Source organism: Meira miltonrushii (assembly GCF_003144205.1).
Source record: "Meira miltonrushii strain MCA 3882 unplaced genomic scaffold FA14scaffold_3, whole genome shotgun sequence".
NCBI lineage: Eukaryota > Fungi > Basidiomycota > Exobasidiomycetes > Exobasidiales > Brachybasidiaceae > Meira > Meira miltonrushii.
Window position 1 is genome coordinate 899,259 of NW_020289945.1, and position 15,249 is coordinate 914,507.

A 15,249-nucleotide genomic window follows, 5' to 3' on the forward strand; every position below is an offset into this window, starting at 1 on the left:
TCTATTTCTAGACAAAGATGGCATCTGCAATCTTTAGACCTGTTTTATCAGCCACTGCTCGTCCAGCAGCGGCTTCAATGCCATTCAAATCTTCCATCTCTCGTCAAGCAATCAGAGGATTTGCGGAACAAGCTGCTCCCCCTCCACCACCACCTCAAGCATCTTCTAATCTTCCTTTGATTTTGGGATTAGGAGGTGTGGCAGGTTTGGGTGGTTACGTTTACCTAAACGGTGGCTTGAACGGCGCAACAAAAGGAAAAGTTGGTGATGTGCAAAATGCAGTCTCATCTCAACTTGGCGTTCTAGACAAAAAGGAATTCAAAGAATTTGTCTTAAAAGAAGTTAGACCTTATAATCACGATTCAAGTACTTTCGTTTTTGAATTGCCAGAGAACCTTGCTTCCGGTTTGACTGTCGCTTCTGCTCTTTTGGTAAAGGGCGCAGGTGAAGGTGTAAAGGATAAAGATGGCAAAGATGTCATTCGTCCTTACACTCCCGTCACCAGCCCTGATACTCAAGGTCATTTGGACTTGCTCATCAAGAAATACCCAAATGGTGCAATGACAAACCATATTCACTCTCTCAAACCAGGAGACAAACTTTTGCTTAAAGGTCCAATTGACAAATATCAATACAAGCCAAACACTTTGGAACACGTTGGTATGATTGCAGGCGGAACGGGTATTACACCTATGTGGCAAGTGATTCAAGCAATCGCAAATGATAAAAGTGATAAGACAAAGGTTACATTGATTTACACAAACAAATCAGAAAAGGATATTCTCTTACGCGAAGAATTTGATAAATTGGCAAAGAACGATGAACGTTTCAATGTGGTTTATGGATTAGACAAGAAACCAAAGAGTTTCGGAAAAGAACACTTTGAAGGTTACGTCACACCTGAACATATCAGCAAACATATGCCAGCTCCAGGAAAGGCAGACAAGATCAAGGTATTCGTTTGCGGTCCACCACCTCAAGTGGAAGCCATCTCTGGTGGTAAAGGACCAAAAGGATCTCAAGGTGATCTCAAGGGTTTGTTGGCCGATGCAGGTTATCAACCCGATCAAATTTACAAATTTTAATCGTTTACCTGGAACACTTTTTTGCTAAATTGTGAATAGATTGCCCCGGACATCGAATGTTCTCAAAGAGATTAATTTATTACCACATTAATTAAAAGACTATTACAGTGCGTTTTGTGAGGTAATGTTTGAAAAAAAATACAAGATTTGTGATGGTAAGGAGTACAATTGAGAGTGATAAAAAGCCAAAGAGTATGAAAGATTACGGTACAATCACCCCATTCGCTGCTGTACTTCCGTGCAGCATGAGGGCAAATTTGTCCACCTTCTTTTTGTATAATCCATATTGATTTGATAATGCAGTTGTAGTCGTTAGTCCTGATTCTGGCCATAATTCAATCAAGCGTTTGTAAATGGCTTTACGTGCATTGATCACGCTCATTTTCTCCTTAGAATTTTCCAATTCATTCTTTTCCGTTCTGATTTCCGTCATTGCATTATCGATCGTCATAATCGTAAACAATGTTTCACGTAAAGGCTCTGTCCATGGCCATCTTTTGACAGGTTTGTCATTTTTGTTCACAGGTGGATTTGCTCCATCTTCATCTGCTTCGTCTAGTTCTCCTTCTCCTAGCTCTTTCTCCGCAGCTTCTTCAGCGGGCTTTTCTTCATTGACATTCCCGCTCGCAGTTGGCGTTCCATCTCTGCTGCCTCTAGCTTGCCAAGCAATCATGGCTTCATCAAATGATTTCGTCATTTCTTCATGAATTGAGTCGATCTGTCGTTTCATACCCTTTTCTTGCATATCCATAAACGTTTTCATCAAAGCAACATGATCGTTGTATGTTTGCCTTCGAACGTATTTGTTTAACGTATGTCGATTATAAGGAAAAATTTGTGGTAGCCAATTGAAGAAATTGTCGTTGAATTCGTCCAATGCAATGGCTACCATACTTGCACGCACTAAAGGATCGCGAAGATCTGGAGGGAATTTGGACTTTTTCAACCAACTCTCTTTTGCTGCTAATTGACGAAGATGAATAAACTCTTTTTCCAGCCTTCGTGGAACGGGTTTGGTAGGGTACTTGATCGCTTGAATAGGAGCAAAAGGTGCACTTCTCTCCCCGTCTTTCCCATTCTCTGTCTCTCCTTCTTTTGCTTCCTCAGCTTGCTCTTCTTCGGATAGTGGAGCAATCTTGAGAACATCCGCATATCTGCTCAACATTGTATTGATAACAGATGCATTGGTTGCATCTGCACCCTTTTCCACATAGATCGCTCCTGCTCCTCCAGCATCGGTTCCATCAGGTCCTGGATCAGTCTGTCCGAAACCGGCAGGCATCTGTCCACGCTTACCAGCATTGAGTAGCAGCAATTCCTCTCTTTGAGCTTCCAGCTTACTCCTTTCCACTTCTTCCAATTCAATCTCTCCCTCAACGACAAAGAAGCCAGATGCTGATGGCTTGGCAGAGTATGTTGGCTCATCAACATTAAGTTCTGAATCGTCCACGAAAGGATCTTTTGTGTCATATTCCCCAATCTCATATTCCATTTCCGACTTCTTTCCTTTCCCTTTGCCCTTCCCTTTTCCATCACTTGGACCTTGAACGGGATACTTTTGCAGTAGACGAGCTAGTCCTCCCAAATCCTCCAAATAGTTTGCCCCATCTCCATTTTCTCTATCGCCTTCTTTCTCTTCCTCTGGCTCTTCTTCAGCGGGCAGCGTAGTTGCATACCATTTTGCCCAAGCATCATCCTTTTCTTTAAGTACTTTGTACACCTCATCGGGTATATTGGTCATGTATGCATCCTCTTCATTTTTCGCCAGACTGATTTTGATTCGTACTGTTGGACGAGGAGGTGGTCCAGCAGGAACGAGCTCTACGGAAGGACTCCTTCTCTTCAGCTTCTTTTTCATTAGCCCTTTCTTTCCCTTCTTTTCTGCTCCATCTTCTTTCTGTGCATCTGTCATGACTTCATCTTTCTCCGCATTGTCGTTCTCTATCGGCTGCGCACTGCTGCTTGAATTGCCGTTTGTCTCCTTGTGTGCTGTCGTACTCTCGGAATTATTTTCTGCTCCAATTGCCTTTTCTACACCCTCCATCTCCGATTTGTCCTCTGCGGTATCTCCTTCGCTGCTGTCATCATCATCTTCGTCGTCGTCGTCATCGTCCTCCTCGTCTTCCTCATCTTCATCGCTATCTTCTTCGTCATCTTCGTCATCTTCCACTCCTTCATCTTGCTCCTGTCCTGCTACTCCAAAGCTTTCGTCCTCTTCTTCATCTTCATTTTCCGATTGTCCTGCTGTGGCATGTAGCTCTTCCGCCGTTTCTTCTGTGGCTATCGATTTTGCTTTGCGGGAAGGATTGATACGTGAAGCAGACGTTCCTTCATTCGCGTCAACGAATTCAACATCTCCATCTTCATCTGCATGATTCTCTTCTTCTAATTTTTGTGACAATTTACTTGGACTTTGATTTCCATTCACTTCTGGGCTGTTTCCATTTGCTGTAGGCTTTGGAGATTGTGCTGGTGACATCAATGCCTGAACAGAGATGCGCGAAGGTGTTGTAGTGACATCATCTGGATCACCTTCTGCCATGTTTGTATTGTTGTATTATAATGGTGGTATTCTTGCAACTTCCACGATCAGAGAGGTGAATAGAAAGGAAGCTGATCTAGCAAATCATAGGTGATGCCGGGATTCCGTGCTGTGAAAGAGAGTGAAAGCAGTCGCAAGAGTGAGCAATTGTTTAGCAAAGAGAATGATGATGAAACATTTGTGATGATGATGATGATAGCAGTGTAAATGCGAGAAAGTCATGTCTTGTGCATGGTGCATCCATCATGCACTTTGACAGTGTACCGTGGAAAAGTATCACACTTCTTTTGACGTTTGATTGATCTCGCCAAGCGTTAACGCGAATGGAAAGGAAAGGCTGAGCGTCAAAGGCACGCACGCGTTAAATGAGAAAGTGTAAGAAGTGCAGTGCAACCCAACGCGGCGCAATCCAACACAAAACCGCCATCCTGATCCAAACTTGAAAGTGATCAATCAAGTGACAGAGAAGATGTTTGTCAACATGAAATAATATTGTTTTCATGCATGTCTCATCACACCCAGAGATCACTTCAAAGTCATTTGAGCAGATGTAAGTGTTTCTCTCACAGCGGTGTTCGTGTTGTACGACGCAACAATGCACAAGATACCTTGTCGTCATTCATGCGAATTAAGAGATTGTCATCTTCAAAAGCTATCATACTCACCCTCCTCCTTTCTGACTTTTGAATGCTTAGCGTTGCTGTTTTAGTGTTTGACGCGTCGTCGATCTTGAAATTCGGAAAGAAGCAACTCAACCTTTGACTTTTTGATGGTAAAAGGTTATGATGATGCAAGAAAGAGGTTCATGATGAAGGCAAGAAGTTAAAATGAAAAGTCAGAGGGAAACAAAGTCTTTCTTTTCCTGAAGTAGCTTTGATCAACCCCCATTTGTTTCGGTCGTTATCCTCTATTTTGTGGAACGAGAGCCGAACGGACTTGAATGTCTTTTGTTAGTCTGTGCATTTTTAGAACTTTTATTTTTGGTTTATTTACTCCACTTTGCTCTCTCACCCTCACACATGATGAGTGATCACGATGAAGCAGAAGCAGGTCCATCGATAGTTCCATTATTCAAGAAAAAGAAGGGTGGTGCTGGAAGGATATCAAAGCCAATTAGCAGGAAAAATGGAGATGATACGAATCAAATTACAGGAGAAGTCAAAGACATTGATGCAGAAGATGACGAGGAAAGAGTAGCTCTAGATGACCTGATAGCTCTAAGATCCATGCGTACAAAACCTCAAGGTATCGACCTAGAACGACTCAATAAGGGAGAGCTAAAGAAGAAGAAGAAGAAAAAGAGAAAAGATGATGACAAACCAGACACAGCAAAAACGGATGAGGACAGATGGGCTGAACAAATGCGCAAAGGTGGTTTGGTAAGCCGAGACGCGCTGCAAGCAGATAGAGCATCTGGTGGAAATACAAAGAAGTCTCATTCATCCGATGATGAAGATGGAGATGAAAAGTCATCAGCACCCAGACTATTGAAAGAGAATAATTTTCAAGGAGAAACAGGCACTGTCGATGTAGACAAGCATATGATGGCATATATCGAAGAAGAGATGAAAAAACGAAGACAAGGTCAAAGGATGGATGCCGCCGTGGAAGCAGCAATTAACGCAAAAGACACTTCAAATGGATCTTTCAACAGTGCAGAGGATGAGTTATATAAAGTTGCAGAAAAGTACAAGGCAATCCAACAATCTGCCAAAGATGCAATCGCACAAGCAAAGGGTAATATCAATGCGACCTCCTCCGCTAGCAAGTATGCTGATGCTATGCAAGCTCTTGCTGCTCCCATACCTGATGAAGAAAAGGATGAAGGGAATGCATCGCTCAGTACATCGATGCTGACAGGCGTTCCAGAAGTTGATTTGGGTATGGAAGTTCGTATGCGAAATATCGAAGCAACGGAAAGGGCAAAAAGAGAAATGGAAGAAGCTAGAGCTCGTCAGAGAAACGGAATGGTTACGCTGGAAGATGATGCTGACTTTGCAGCAGCACGATGTGAGTATGCCTTTTGGTTGTCAGTCATGATGCAAGAACTAACAATCTTTCTCTTTGATTTGTAATGCAGTCTTCCGCCACAACACCAGAGTACAATCCGACGCAGAACAGATAGCACTCGAAAAAGCTAATGAAGATGACCAGCAACAACAGCCCATGGCAGAACATAGAAAGCGGCCAACAGCTTCTGATGCTGCAGCTGTGGATCGATTCAAGAAGCGTCAGAGAAATCAGCTCAAACGTTGACAGGAGTATGTGAATATTATGAAGCATTTAAATCCATATTTCCACAAGCGTGACAATGGGGGGTTGGGGTCCGGGGTCCAGACATGTGTTAGGAAAGAGCATACAGAATTGCTCGAAGTATAGCATGCCCTTCAAAGGTGTTGATTGTCGAATCGACCTCCAGCTTGCAATCTTTCGTTGTCCTGACGCAAAATCGCGCATGCATGACGAAGATAACGGATATACTCTACAGCTTTGGTCAAGATGATACCTTTGTTTGGTTTGCTTTGAGCGATTGCTTCTAATTGATGACCGTCAATGAACAAACTATCTTGTAAAAGGTCTTGTCTTTGCGGTAAAAATGGTTTCAAATTAATATGTGGCATCGTTCCACCACTTGCAGAATGTGCGATTGCGTCCATTAAATCATCTTTTGGCAAAAGCATTGCTAATTCGGCAATTCGATCGTTTATCAAATCTCTTCGTCTTCTTTCTACCGCATTGTGTGATTCTCTTCGTCTTTTTCGACGATCTGCCAATCTGTTTGGATCTTTTTCTTTCTTTGTTTTCCGGGCCGGTCTGGTGGATGAAGTGATCTTTTTCGCTCCTTTTGCTGAAGATGGTAACGTGTTGCTATCGGTGGACGTCTTTATGGCTTCATCAGTTATCACACTTGAGCCTTGTCTATGTAAAGCATCGTAAGAGAATTCCGGTGAAATTTCTCTGAGTTCATCAGTGATATCAGTAGAAGTAAGATGTTCGAAAAAGGCTAAATCGTTTGCAGTATTTGTTAATTCCACTTTAGTATGTTGAACTCGTTCATTTTCATTGTTGGTAAATGGTTTCATTGATGCAGTTGACCAATCTTCATTTTGTCCCGTACCTAAACAACCGGGTGAACTGAAAGGTCTGATGGAATCGTTCGTTAAGCTTTGTTCCCACGTTGATCCATCTAGCAGTCCGCGAACAGGAACAGGAGCGTTTTGATAAGTGCGTCTCCACAAATTGTTTATGGGATCAGTCATAGCAGAGCTTTCAGCTGCTCGATCTTCAGTCAATTGACCAATCAACTCCGTTGGTTGGACAGGCGTGCCAATGGTGAATCTTCGATTTGATCTCGAAACCTCATTCCCAGCTCTCATAGAGTTTATCATCATCGCTTCAGAAGAAGGCACATGTGTAATACCATCACTGCTATTTGAGAATCCTTGTCTGGTCATCTCAGTTGGTGGATGTGCCATGACTGCTGAACTCAAATCTGCAGTTAATTCCACATTTCTGGAATGAATGAGGTCTTGGGCATGCATTCCTTGTTCGTGAAATGTGTATTGTCCACTTGATCCTGATGGATGTTGGGGAATGTGGTGTGAAAATGAAATATGCTCCATTCTGGAGTAGTCTTTTGAAGTGTTCATGTTGATAAGCTATTGAAGATGGGAAAAGGAGTAGATTCTTAGAAGGACATTGCCCTCTTTTATGTAAATTATGAATCCGGACAAGAGTGTCCAACTCTGAGTTGAAATTAAATTCTTTGTGAAATCATACTGAGAAATTAAGTTATCTGGTTGAATTCATATCAGTGGTAAAGAAAGAGATTTTAAACTCAATTTAACTAGCATTTTTCTAGAGTAAATTGATTTTGAATGAACAATAAATTATTGCATATTCTCCGCCACAATTGACAAATGGCATGAGAGCCAATGACAAAGTTTGCCACGGTTCCGCTTTTTTGTGACTTTTACACGTTTACGGTACCGAGAAAAGCATGATTCAATTCTCTTTTTGTAGGAAATGCAATCAAGCAGACAACGTGGCCGCCGTCTTCCGGTCTGCAGGAACATTTCCATTAGCAAAGAATCACGTTTAAGCCCCTTTCTACAGTAACAGAAAATCCTTTTCTCTCCCTACATTTCCTCTTTTGTTATCAAATTTGTGTAAAAGTACAAAGAATGACCCCATCTTGACAAAGTTCCGAATCTTAAATGCTATGTAAAGTTCATTATCCTTGAGCACCTAAGCTTGTCGCTAGCCAATCTAAACCTTCATTCAATCTGACATTATTTTGAGCAAATGAACACAGATGTCAGCAAAGAAAATGAACAATTCTAGCGTATCGGCATATACTCACCCCGATCCCGTTAGAGCGGAACATCCTTGAATATGCCAATTCTGTAATCGTAGCGTAGTTAGAGAAAGAGACTCCGAAATATCTGCTGGTGTCATACAACCAGTCACATCCTCTGCGGGAACGGAAAGAGAGGAACCGGTCAGTACCAAAGTTGAATGTCAAGACTTACAACCGCATATACTCACGTTTATTGGCAAAGATCAGTATCGGTGCCTTTGATATGGACTGTGTGCAGAAATATTAGCGAGAATAGTCAGTGGTGTACTAAATTTAGTTGAGACCTCATCACCCACCTCGTCACTTGCTACTTTGTGCAATTCTTCTCTCGCTAGTCCAACCCGCTCTCCATCTGTCGAATCAAAGACAAATACGACCGCATCTGTATTTGCAAGGTAGGAAGACCAACTTGCCCTCAAAGATGCCTGTCCTCCTACATCCCAAAGTAGAAAGTTTAAATTCTTGTATGTGAAATTTTCGGTATTACTACCAACTGTAGGAGCGGTTGAAACTGCTTGTCCCATAGTCATTTGGTATGTCAATGTAGTCTTTCCCGCATTGTCAAGACCTAGGATGCATATATTCAATTGTTTTTGGCCAAAGAGTGACTTCCATAGTGAAGATACTGCGATACCCATTATTGTTGTCAGTGAGGATGGGATCTGATGATCACATTGAAGCAAAGGAAGTGGAGAAGAAGCTGTCAAAACACAAACATCTTCGTAATAGTCCGTGCGGAGAATGAGTTCGGGAGGTAGCTTTACCACACGTGAGGTTAACTTTCGGAACAGAATACAGAGTGTGCCAGCAGGCTTGCCTCCTGTGCGGCCCTGCGTTTAGGTTAATTGAATTGCGCTAGAGGGCGAAAAGCAAAGCTTCTTAATCAAGCACTTTAATTCGAGAGAGACTGAGCCATTACCCCTTTGGTGTTCCAATTGTGTTAAATCGGCGGCGCAAACGCAGTGTAATGAGGAGCACCATTGAATTGATGAAAAGAACGTTATTTAGCGTGATTGCACTTATAGGCATCAATCAATTCGCTGGATTCAGAGAGAGCGCGCACAAGCACACTACCTCTGTGCACAATCAAAGCTTCCATTCAAAGAAGTCATTCAAAACTTACACCTTAAAATCACTCCTTCCCCCATCATTTACTTTTAACAAAAGGTACACAAAATGGCATCAAGAAGAAGGGCAACTAAAAAGGGTGTCTCCTTCTGCCTTATGGTAGTCGGAGCATCAGGAACGGGTAAAACCACTTTTGTGAACACACTTTGCGAATCAGAAGTGATTGGACATAAAGTGTGCGATAACCCTGAAACAGCTCATATCGAAGAAGGTATTCGCATTAAACCCGTCAATGTTGAACTTGACGAGGATGGAATGCGTATCGGTCTTACAATTGTCGACACTCCAGGATTCGGCGAAAATATTGATAACGAATATGCATTCCAAGAAATCGTTGGTTTCCTTGAAAGACAATACGATGATATCTTGGCAGAAGAAAGTCGTATCAAACGTAACGCCCGTTTCCGCGACAATCGTGTCCATGCTCTTTTGTACTTCATCACACCTACCGGTCACAGCTTGCGCGAGATGGATATCGAATTGATGCGCAGATTAAGCCCAAAAGTCAACGTCATCCCCGTCATCGGAAAGGCTGACACAATGACACACTCTGAACGTGCCGAATTCAAGAAACGGGTGATGGAAGATATTGAGCACTACGGAATCCCAGTCTACAACTTCCCATACGATGTCGAAGAAGATGACGAAGAGACAATTGCTGACAACAGTGAATTGCGTGGTATGATGCCATTCGCAATCATCGGATCAGAGGAAGAAGTTGTGATGAACGGAGAGCCAGTACGTGCTAGAACATACCCATGGGGTATTGTCGAAGTTGATAACCCACAACACTCCGACTTTGCCCGTCTTCGTAGCGCTCTGTTGAGCACACATTTGACAGACTTGAAGGAAATCACAAACGACTTCTTGTACGAAAACTACCGTTCAGAGAAACTTTCAAGAACTGTTCATGCAGATTATGCAGATCAACCAATTCCAGGAGACGTTTTGGCCAACCAAAGTGTTCGTCTTAAGGAAGAACAATTACGTCGTGAAGAGGACAAATTACGTGAGATCGAACTAAAGGTTCAACGTGAAATTCAAGAAAAACGTCAAGAACTACTGGCAAAAGAAGAATCTTTGAGAAGTTTGGAAAATCGCTTGGCAGCGGCACAGGATGCTTAATGGTTTCCCATTTGATTTTTGTATTCTCGGTCTTTCGTCAGATATATTCTTATTCCCCCCTTCTTCCTTTTTTGGCCTTGTAGGCTATTTCTTGTTATGATTTCTTTTCCCTCTTGGTCATCATCAATGAATATCCATATTTAATCACATATTGACAATTTAGCGTCGAGACTGGCAGGATGTATTCTATTTACAAATTTGTAGGTAAAGCATACTACAGTAGAGTAAGTAACATCGTAGAAATCCCTTGGCTTTTCGTCTTTTCTAAGCACAGAGGAGGAGGAAAAGGTATCGAGGAGTAATAATCGGCCCGCTTTCGCACTTTCTTACAACTTGAATTCTGTTCTGGGATATTTGACCGTCTTGCTGGCAGCGTCATCGGTTAGGAAATAAACATCTCCTGGTGGAGTTGGACGAACGAGGCTGGCTGGAAGACCCAATTCGGGTTGATCCAATGCTTTTGATAACATTTCTTGTTTGCCTTCACCGGTCAAGCAGAATGCGATTCTGTGTGCCTTGTTCAAAACAGGAAGAGTGAGTGTGATTCTTCTTGGTGGTGGCTTTGGTGAATCTTCGATTGGTGCAACCCATCGGCTACGTTCTTTCAACAATTCATGACCTGGGAAGAGGGAGCATGTATGTCCGTCTGGTCCCATACCCAACAAGATCAAATCAAAGACGGGAAGTCTGACGGATTCCTTTCCTGCGAATGCTTCTGCCAATTGCTTTTCGTATTCGTCGCTCAACTCTTCTGCATCATCCAATAATTTCTCATCGATTTTGTGAATCTGAGCAGGCTTTAAAGGGGTTTTAGAGAAGAACTCCTTTTCGCAAAGAGAATAATTTGAATCTTCGTGATCCAAAGGAACCAAACGTTCATCAGCAAAGAAGATTTGCCATTTATCCCAACGGACAGCATCATCCGATCGATTGACCAAAAATTTAGCTAGGATCTTTGGTAAACTTCCACCTGAAGTTGCTAAAGTGAACTTATTTCTACGATCGATTGCTTCATTTTGCGCTTTGATCACGAAATCTGCCAATGCTTGTGATAAATCGTCTCCTGATGGAAACGAATGCAAGATTGGCTCTGCTGGCTTTTGAGAAGGTGCATCGGGCGCCATTGGAGGCATTTTGGGTAGAGTTTTATCTGTGGATGGCGTTTAGTTGTTGGTATTTAGGTGTTGTTGATTGGCTCAGCCGTGACGTTGTGGTAGTGGCGCAAAAGTGGAGGAATAGCAAAGAAGGAGGATATTGTCAGCCAAGAGATTGGAGTCAATAATGTGTCTGTAAAGTGAAGAAGTAAGAATGATGGCGAGCGTGTAGATAATCTGTTTGCTTTTGCATTTGGGCTCCACTTTGCATTCATCCACCACTGAGTGCTACTGCTAATCTCTTTAGATAGGGTAGCGTAGGGTAGGGTAAGGCTCTTTCTTCTGTTGGGCTCTGCTTCTACGGTTTTCTACTACCTAGTCATAAAGCCTGTGCGCACAATGCACTGCGCTGCGCTGCGCCCGCGCCCGAAAGATTAAAAATAAATAAAAATTAGTGTCAAAAGATTAAACAATAATTCATTCTTCCTACCATACAATTAATACTACTCATCATGCTGTATATGCTCGATTATGGTGCCGGCAACGTTCGCAGTTTGGCAAACTCTATCAGAAAGCTTGGATATGATTTCGAATGGGTAAAGTCACCCGCTGATATTCAGAAAGCAGACAAGCTCATCTTTCCCGGAGTGGGTGCTTTTGGTCCGGCAATGGAATCGTTAAACAGGCAAGGATATTCTCAACCTTTGAAAGAGTTCATCGCATCAGGAAAGCCATATATGGGAATTTGTATTGGTATGCAAGCATTGTTTGAACGATCAACAGAAGCACCAAATGTGCCTGGTCTAGGAGTTGTTCCGGGCGAAGTGGACAGATTCGATGCTGGTCCTTCTACAAGCACCGGTGCTATCAAATCCGTCCCACAAATGGGATGGAATGAAGCAAATCCAGTAAGAACATCAGCTAAACAATTCGGCTACCAATCCGGTCAACACTTCTACTTTGTCCATTCTTATCGGGCATCATTTGATATCGAAAAACATAAAGATTGGGCTCTGACCACAACACAATATGGAGATGAAGTCTTTCTATCCAGTATACGGAGAGGGAACGTATATGCGACACAATTCCACCCAGAAAAGAGTGGTCGTGCTGGTTTAGAAATTTTACGTGCTTGGCTAAGTGAAGAATCAGCAGTGAAAGACGATCAATGGATCGTAGAACCTGCTCAAGCTGCTAAACCAGCTCAAACGGATGGTCTTACAAAACGTGTGGTAGCATGCTTGGACGTTCGCAGTAACGATGATGGAGATTTGGTTGTGACAAAAGGTGAATCGTATGATGTACGTGAAAAAGAAGAGGCAAAAGAAGTAGGTGGGCAAGTGCGAAACCTCGGAAAGCCCGTTGACCTTGCTTTGCGTTACTACCTTGAAGGAGCAGATGAGATCGTCTTCCTGAACATCACATCATTCCGCTCTTGTCCTTTGCAAGATCAGCCGATGCTGTCAGTCTTGAGCAATGCTGCTGCAAGCATCTTTGTGCCACTCACAATCGGAGGTGGAATAAAGGACAGCGTTGACCCTGATGGAACCAAGCACTCTGCCAAAGAAGTTGCTGATGAGTACTTCCGTGCAGGTGCAGATAAAGTCAGCATTGGATCAGAGGCTGTATTGGCAGTCGAAGAGCTCTTACAACGTGCTGGCAGTAAAGATGTTGCGCGAGTCAAACAAGATCATTTGACCGGAAAAACGGGAATCGAAATGATCAGTAAGGCATATGGTAAACAAGCAGTTGTTGTTTCGATAGATCCTCGTCGTGTGTATGTAGAAAAGGACGAAGAAGTGGATCCTTCTCACCTTGCCTGCGTTGTAGAAGGTGAGAAAGGATCCCGATATGACGGCAAGAGATGGTGGTACCGCTGCACAATCAAGGGTGGAAGAGAAGATCGTGACATAGATGTTGTCCAGCTTGCCAAAGGAGTGGAGACACTTGGAGCAGGAGAGATCCTCGTCAACAGTATCGATCAAGATGGACAGTCGAAAGGGTTTGATCGTCAATTGATCGATCTAGTACGTGGAAGCGTTTCTATTCCGGTCGTTGCAAGTTCAGGAGCTGGATCAGCTCAACATTTTGAAGAAGTTTTTGCTGCTAAGCCACTCGCACAAAGAGCCGAGCCATCGTCTGTTGAAGCAGCACTGGCTGCCGGAATTTTTCACAGAAAAGAGGTGGGAATAGAGGAAGTGAAAAGTGCTTTAGCAGAGAAAGGATTCAAAGTACGAAGAGAAAAGATCGCAGAAGGAGCAAGCGGAATCGTTCAAGAAGCAACTGAACAAGAACGTAAAGCATGATTAGATTAATAGAAATACAATGGAAATAGAGATTTAAAAATCGTACCTGTCTTGCGTCTATTTCTGAAGTCCATCTATTGTTGAGATCGAGATCCAGCTCCAGCAATCGCATCGGCAACACTCGAAATGACCACTCTTTCACGAGCTCGGTGAAGGATTTCCTTCCTTTGCCATTCCTGCAGCTTTCGTAGCCTTGTCTTCCATTTTTTGCTTAAAGTAGATTGTGTATTGGCACTCTCTTCTAGAGCTCGAATGAGTGGGTTTGCAGAAGGCTGCTCTGGACTATTGGGTTCCTGTACGTCCATCACAAAAGCCTTTAAATGCAAGTCGATCAGATCTTTCGTCACACGAGGCCCCCAAATACTATTCTCGAATGTATCCGATAAGACTATCTTTGGATCTTTCGCTGCTTTTTTGTGTTGAAGTTGATGCAAAACGACCTGTGTATGGGATTCGATCATAGAAGAATCTAATCGTAACTGCCAGGTTAATGCCAAAAATGCTACTGCTTTTGGATCCACGTTAGTTGCCGTTCGAATGACAATTTCTTGAAGTTGTGGAAACAATAACCAATCCTCATCATCGGGATGCGATTGTGCAAAGAGAAGAAAGAGAGATTCGTTAGGATAAGCTGTAGTAGGAAAGATGCAATGATGTAGTGTGATTCGTTGAAGAGGGTGTGAAAATCTGTCTAAGCTTCCTTTCTCCAGCGTGATTCGCCTGCCAGCATCATCAATATCGGTAGCAGCTGCTTGTAAACCTTCTACCATTGGGGAAATTGCCAAATCCACAACTGCGACACTGAATCCAACAAAGTTATGATTGACTCTCGGTGTGATCCATGCGAATGACTTCAGATGCTTGAGATTCGCCAATGCTGATCTAAACGTGTTTGCTTCTTCATCTAAGTACTCGGAAGAAGTGAGTAAAGATGAATGCCGGACTCCAAACATTTCAAAAGTACATTGCTCCACCAATGGACAAAGAAGAACAGCTCGAGATGCCAACAATAATCGATTATTTCCACGTAACCTCTCATCGATCTTCTTTGAACCAAGATTTGGAGAACTAGGTGCACTCTCTCTGCCACCTCTTGTCGATCCACCCGGAACTCCGATCAGCGTAAAGGTGAGATTGCGTGTATGCAAAGGAGCATGTTTCTTCGCACTTGATCTATCATCCAAGAATCCTAAGCATTGTCGTATCGAGCAAAGTTCGATATCGGAATAAAGTGCCGTTACTATGATATTCTTCCAGAGCTTACATGTCGTCAGTAATGAAAGTCGTGAAACGCTCGGATCTTGAAACGCTATCCGAAGAATTGCCTCTTGCAATTCATATGGTAAGTCCTGCATTGGGAACGCCGGCAGACTTCCCTTGTCATCTTGGCTGATGGGTGCCATGATAGCACCTCAATACATAAATAGAATCATTGGTGAATGATAGAGTTCAAGACCATCATATAGTTGTATTGGTTGGTGGAGGAACAAATCCAACTCTGGGGATACAGAAGTGACACTCAAGCTTAAGCAGTTTAAGCGCGAAGGATCACCACGTGAGCATGACCAAAAAATAAATGCGCGTTAGGGAAAGGGAAAATGAATGAGAA

At 42.9% G+C, this 15,249-nt stretch overlaps 9 protein-coding genes across 9 annotated transcripts; 4 read left to right on the forward strand and 5 right to left on the reverse strand.

Moving 5' to 3' along the window:
* The first annotated feature begins 21 nt into the window (after window positions 1-21).
* Window positions 22-1,197, forward strand: FA14DRAFT_161322 (ferredoxin reductase-like protein). Its single transcript, XM_025499061.1, has one exon. The coding sequence runs from the start codon at window positions 78-80 to the stop codon at window positions 1,083-1,085; it is 1,008 nt and encodes a 335-aa protein (XP_025353809.1). The 5' UTR covers window positions 22-77; the 3' UTR covers window positions 1,086-1,197.
* On the reverse strand, window positions 1,187-4,064 carry FA14DRAFT_62902 (uncharacterized protein). The gene has a single exon (XM_025502591.1). The coding sequence runs from the start codon at window positions 3,625-3,627 to the stop codon at window positions 1,288-1,290; it is 2,340 nt and encodes a 779-aa protein (XP_025353810.1). The 5' UTR covers window positions 3,628-4,064; the 3' UTR covers window positions 1,187-1,287.
* A 244-nt stretch (window positions 4,065-4,308) lies between these two features.
* Window positions 4,309-5,949, forward strand: FA14DRAFT_62942 (uncharacterized protein). Its single transcript, XM_025502592.1, has 2 exons — window positions 4,309-5,637; window positions 5,708-5,949. Exons 1-2 carry the CDS (start codon window positions 4,647-4,649, stop codon window positions 5,881-5,883), a joined length of 1,167 nt encoding a protein of 388 aa, XP_025353811.1. The 5' UTR covers window positions 4,309-4,646; the 3' UTR covers window positions 5,884-5,949.
* FA14DRAFT_185258 (HLH-domain-containing protein) lies at window positions 5,859-7,345 on the reverse strand. The gene has a single exon (XM_025501443.1). It carries the CDS (start codon window positions 7,275-7,277, stop codon window positions 6,015-6,017), a length of 1,263 nt encoding a protein of 420 aa, XP_025353812.1. The 5' UTR covers window positions 7,278-7,345; the 3' UTR covers window positions 5,859-6,014.
* A 76-nt stretch (window positions 7,346-7,421) lies between these two features.
* On the reverse strand, window positions 7,422-8,849 carry FA14DRAFT_173304 (putative ARL1-ADP-ribosylation factor). The gene is made up of 4 exons (XM_025500469.1): window positions 8,284-8,849; window positions 8,176-8,215; window positions 7,991-8,102; window positions 7,422-7,913 (listed from the first exon to the last, which is right to left on the reverse strand). The coding sequence occupies exons 1-4, from the start codon at window positions 8,623-8,625 to the stop codon at window positions 7,862-7,864; spliced, it is 546 nt and encodes a 181-aa protein (XP_025353813.1). The 5' UTR covers window positions 8,626-8,849; the 3' UTR covers window positions 7,422-7,861.
* Window positions 8,850-8,920: 71 nt separating this feature from the next.
* Window positions 8,921-10,423, forward strand: FA14DRAFT_161324 (Septin 3). The gene has a single exon (XM_025499062.1). The coding sequence runs from the start codon at window positions 9,164-9,166 to the stop codon at window positions 10,238-10,240; it is 1,077 nt and encodes a 358-aa protein (XP_025353814.1). The 5' UTR covers window positions 8,921-9,163; the 3' UTR covers window positions 10,241-10,423.
* Window positions 10,424-10,553: 130 nt separating this feature from the next.
* Window positions 10,554-11,480, reverse strand: FA14DRAFT_135781 (6-phosphogluconolactonase). Its single transcript, XM_025497011.1, has one exon. The coding sequence runs from the start codon at window positions 11,371-11,373 to the stop codon at window positions 10,567-10,569; it is 807 nt and encodes a 268-aa protein (XP_025353815.1). The 5' UTR covers window positions 11,374-11,480; the 3' UTR covers window positions 10,554-10,566.
* A 282-nt stretch (window positions 11,481-11,762) lies between these two features.
* Window positions 11,763-13,677, forward strand: FA14DRAFT_62988 (putative HIS7-glutamine amidotransferase/cyclase). Its single transcript, XM_025502594.1, has one exon. The coding sequence runs from the start codon at window positions 11,847-11,849 to the stop codon at window positions 13,638-13,640; it is 1,794 nt and encodes a 597-aa protein (XP_025353816.1). The 5' UTR covers window positions 11,763-11,846; the 3' UTR covers window positions 13,641-13,677.
* On the reverse strand, window positions 13,374-15,132 carry FA14DRAFT_62986 (uncharacterized protein). Its single transcript, XM_025502593.1, has one exon. It carries the CDS (start codon window positions 15,041-15,043, stop codon window positions 13,715-13,717), a length of 1,329 nt encoding a protein of 442 aa, XP_025353817.1. The 5' UTR covers window positions 15,044-15,132; the 3' UTR covers window positions 13,374-13,714.
* Between the last annotated feature and the right edge of the window lie 117 nt (window positions 15,133-15,249).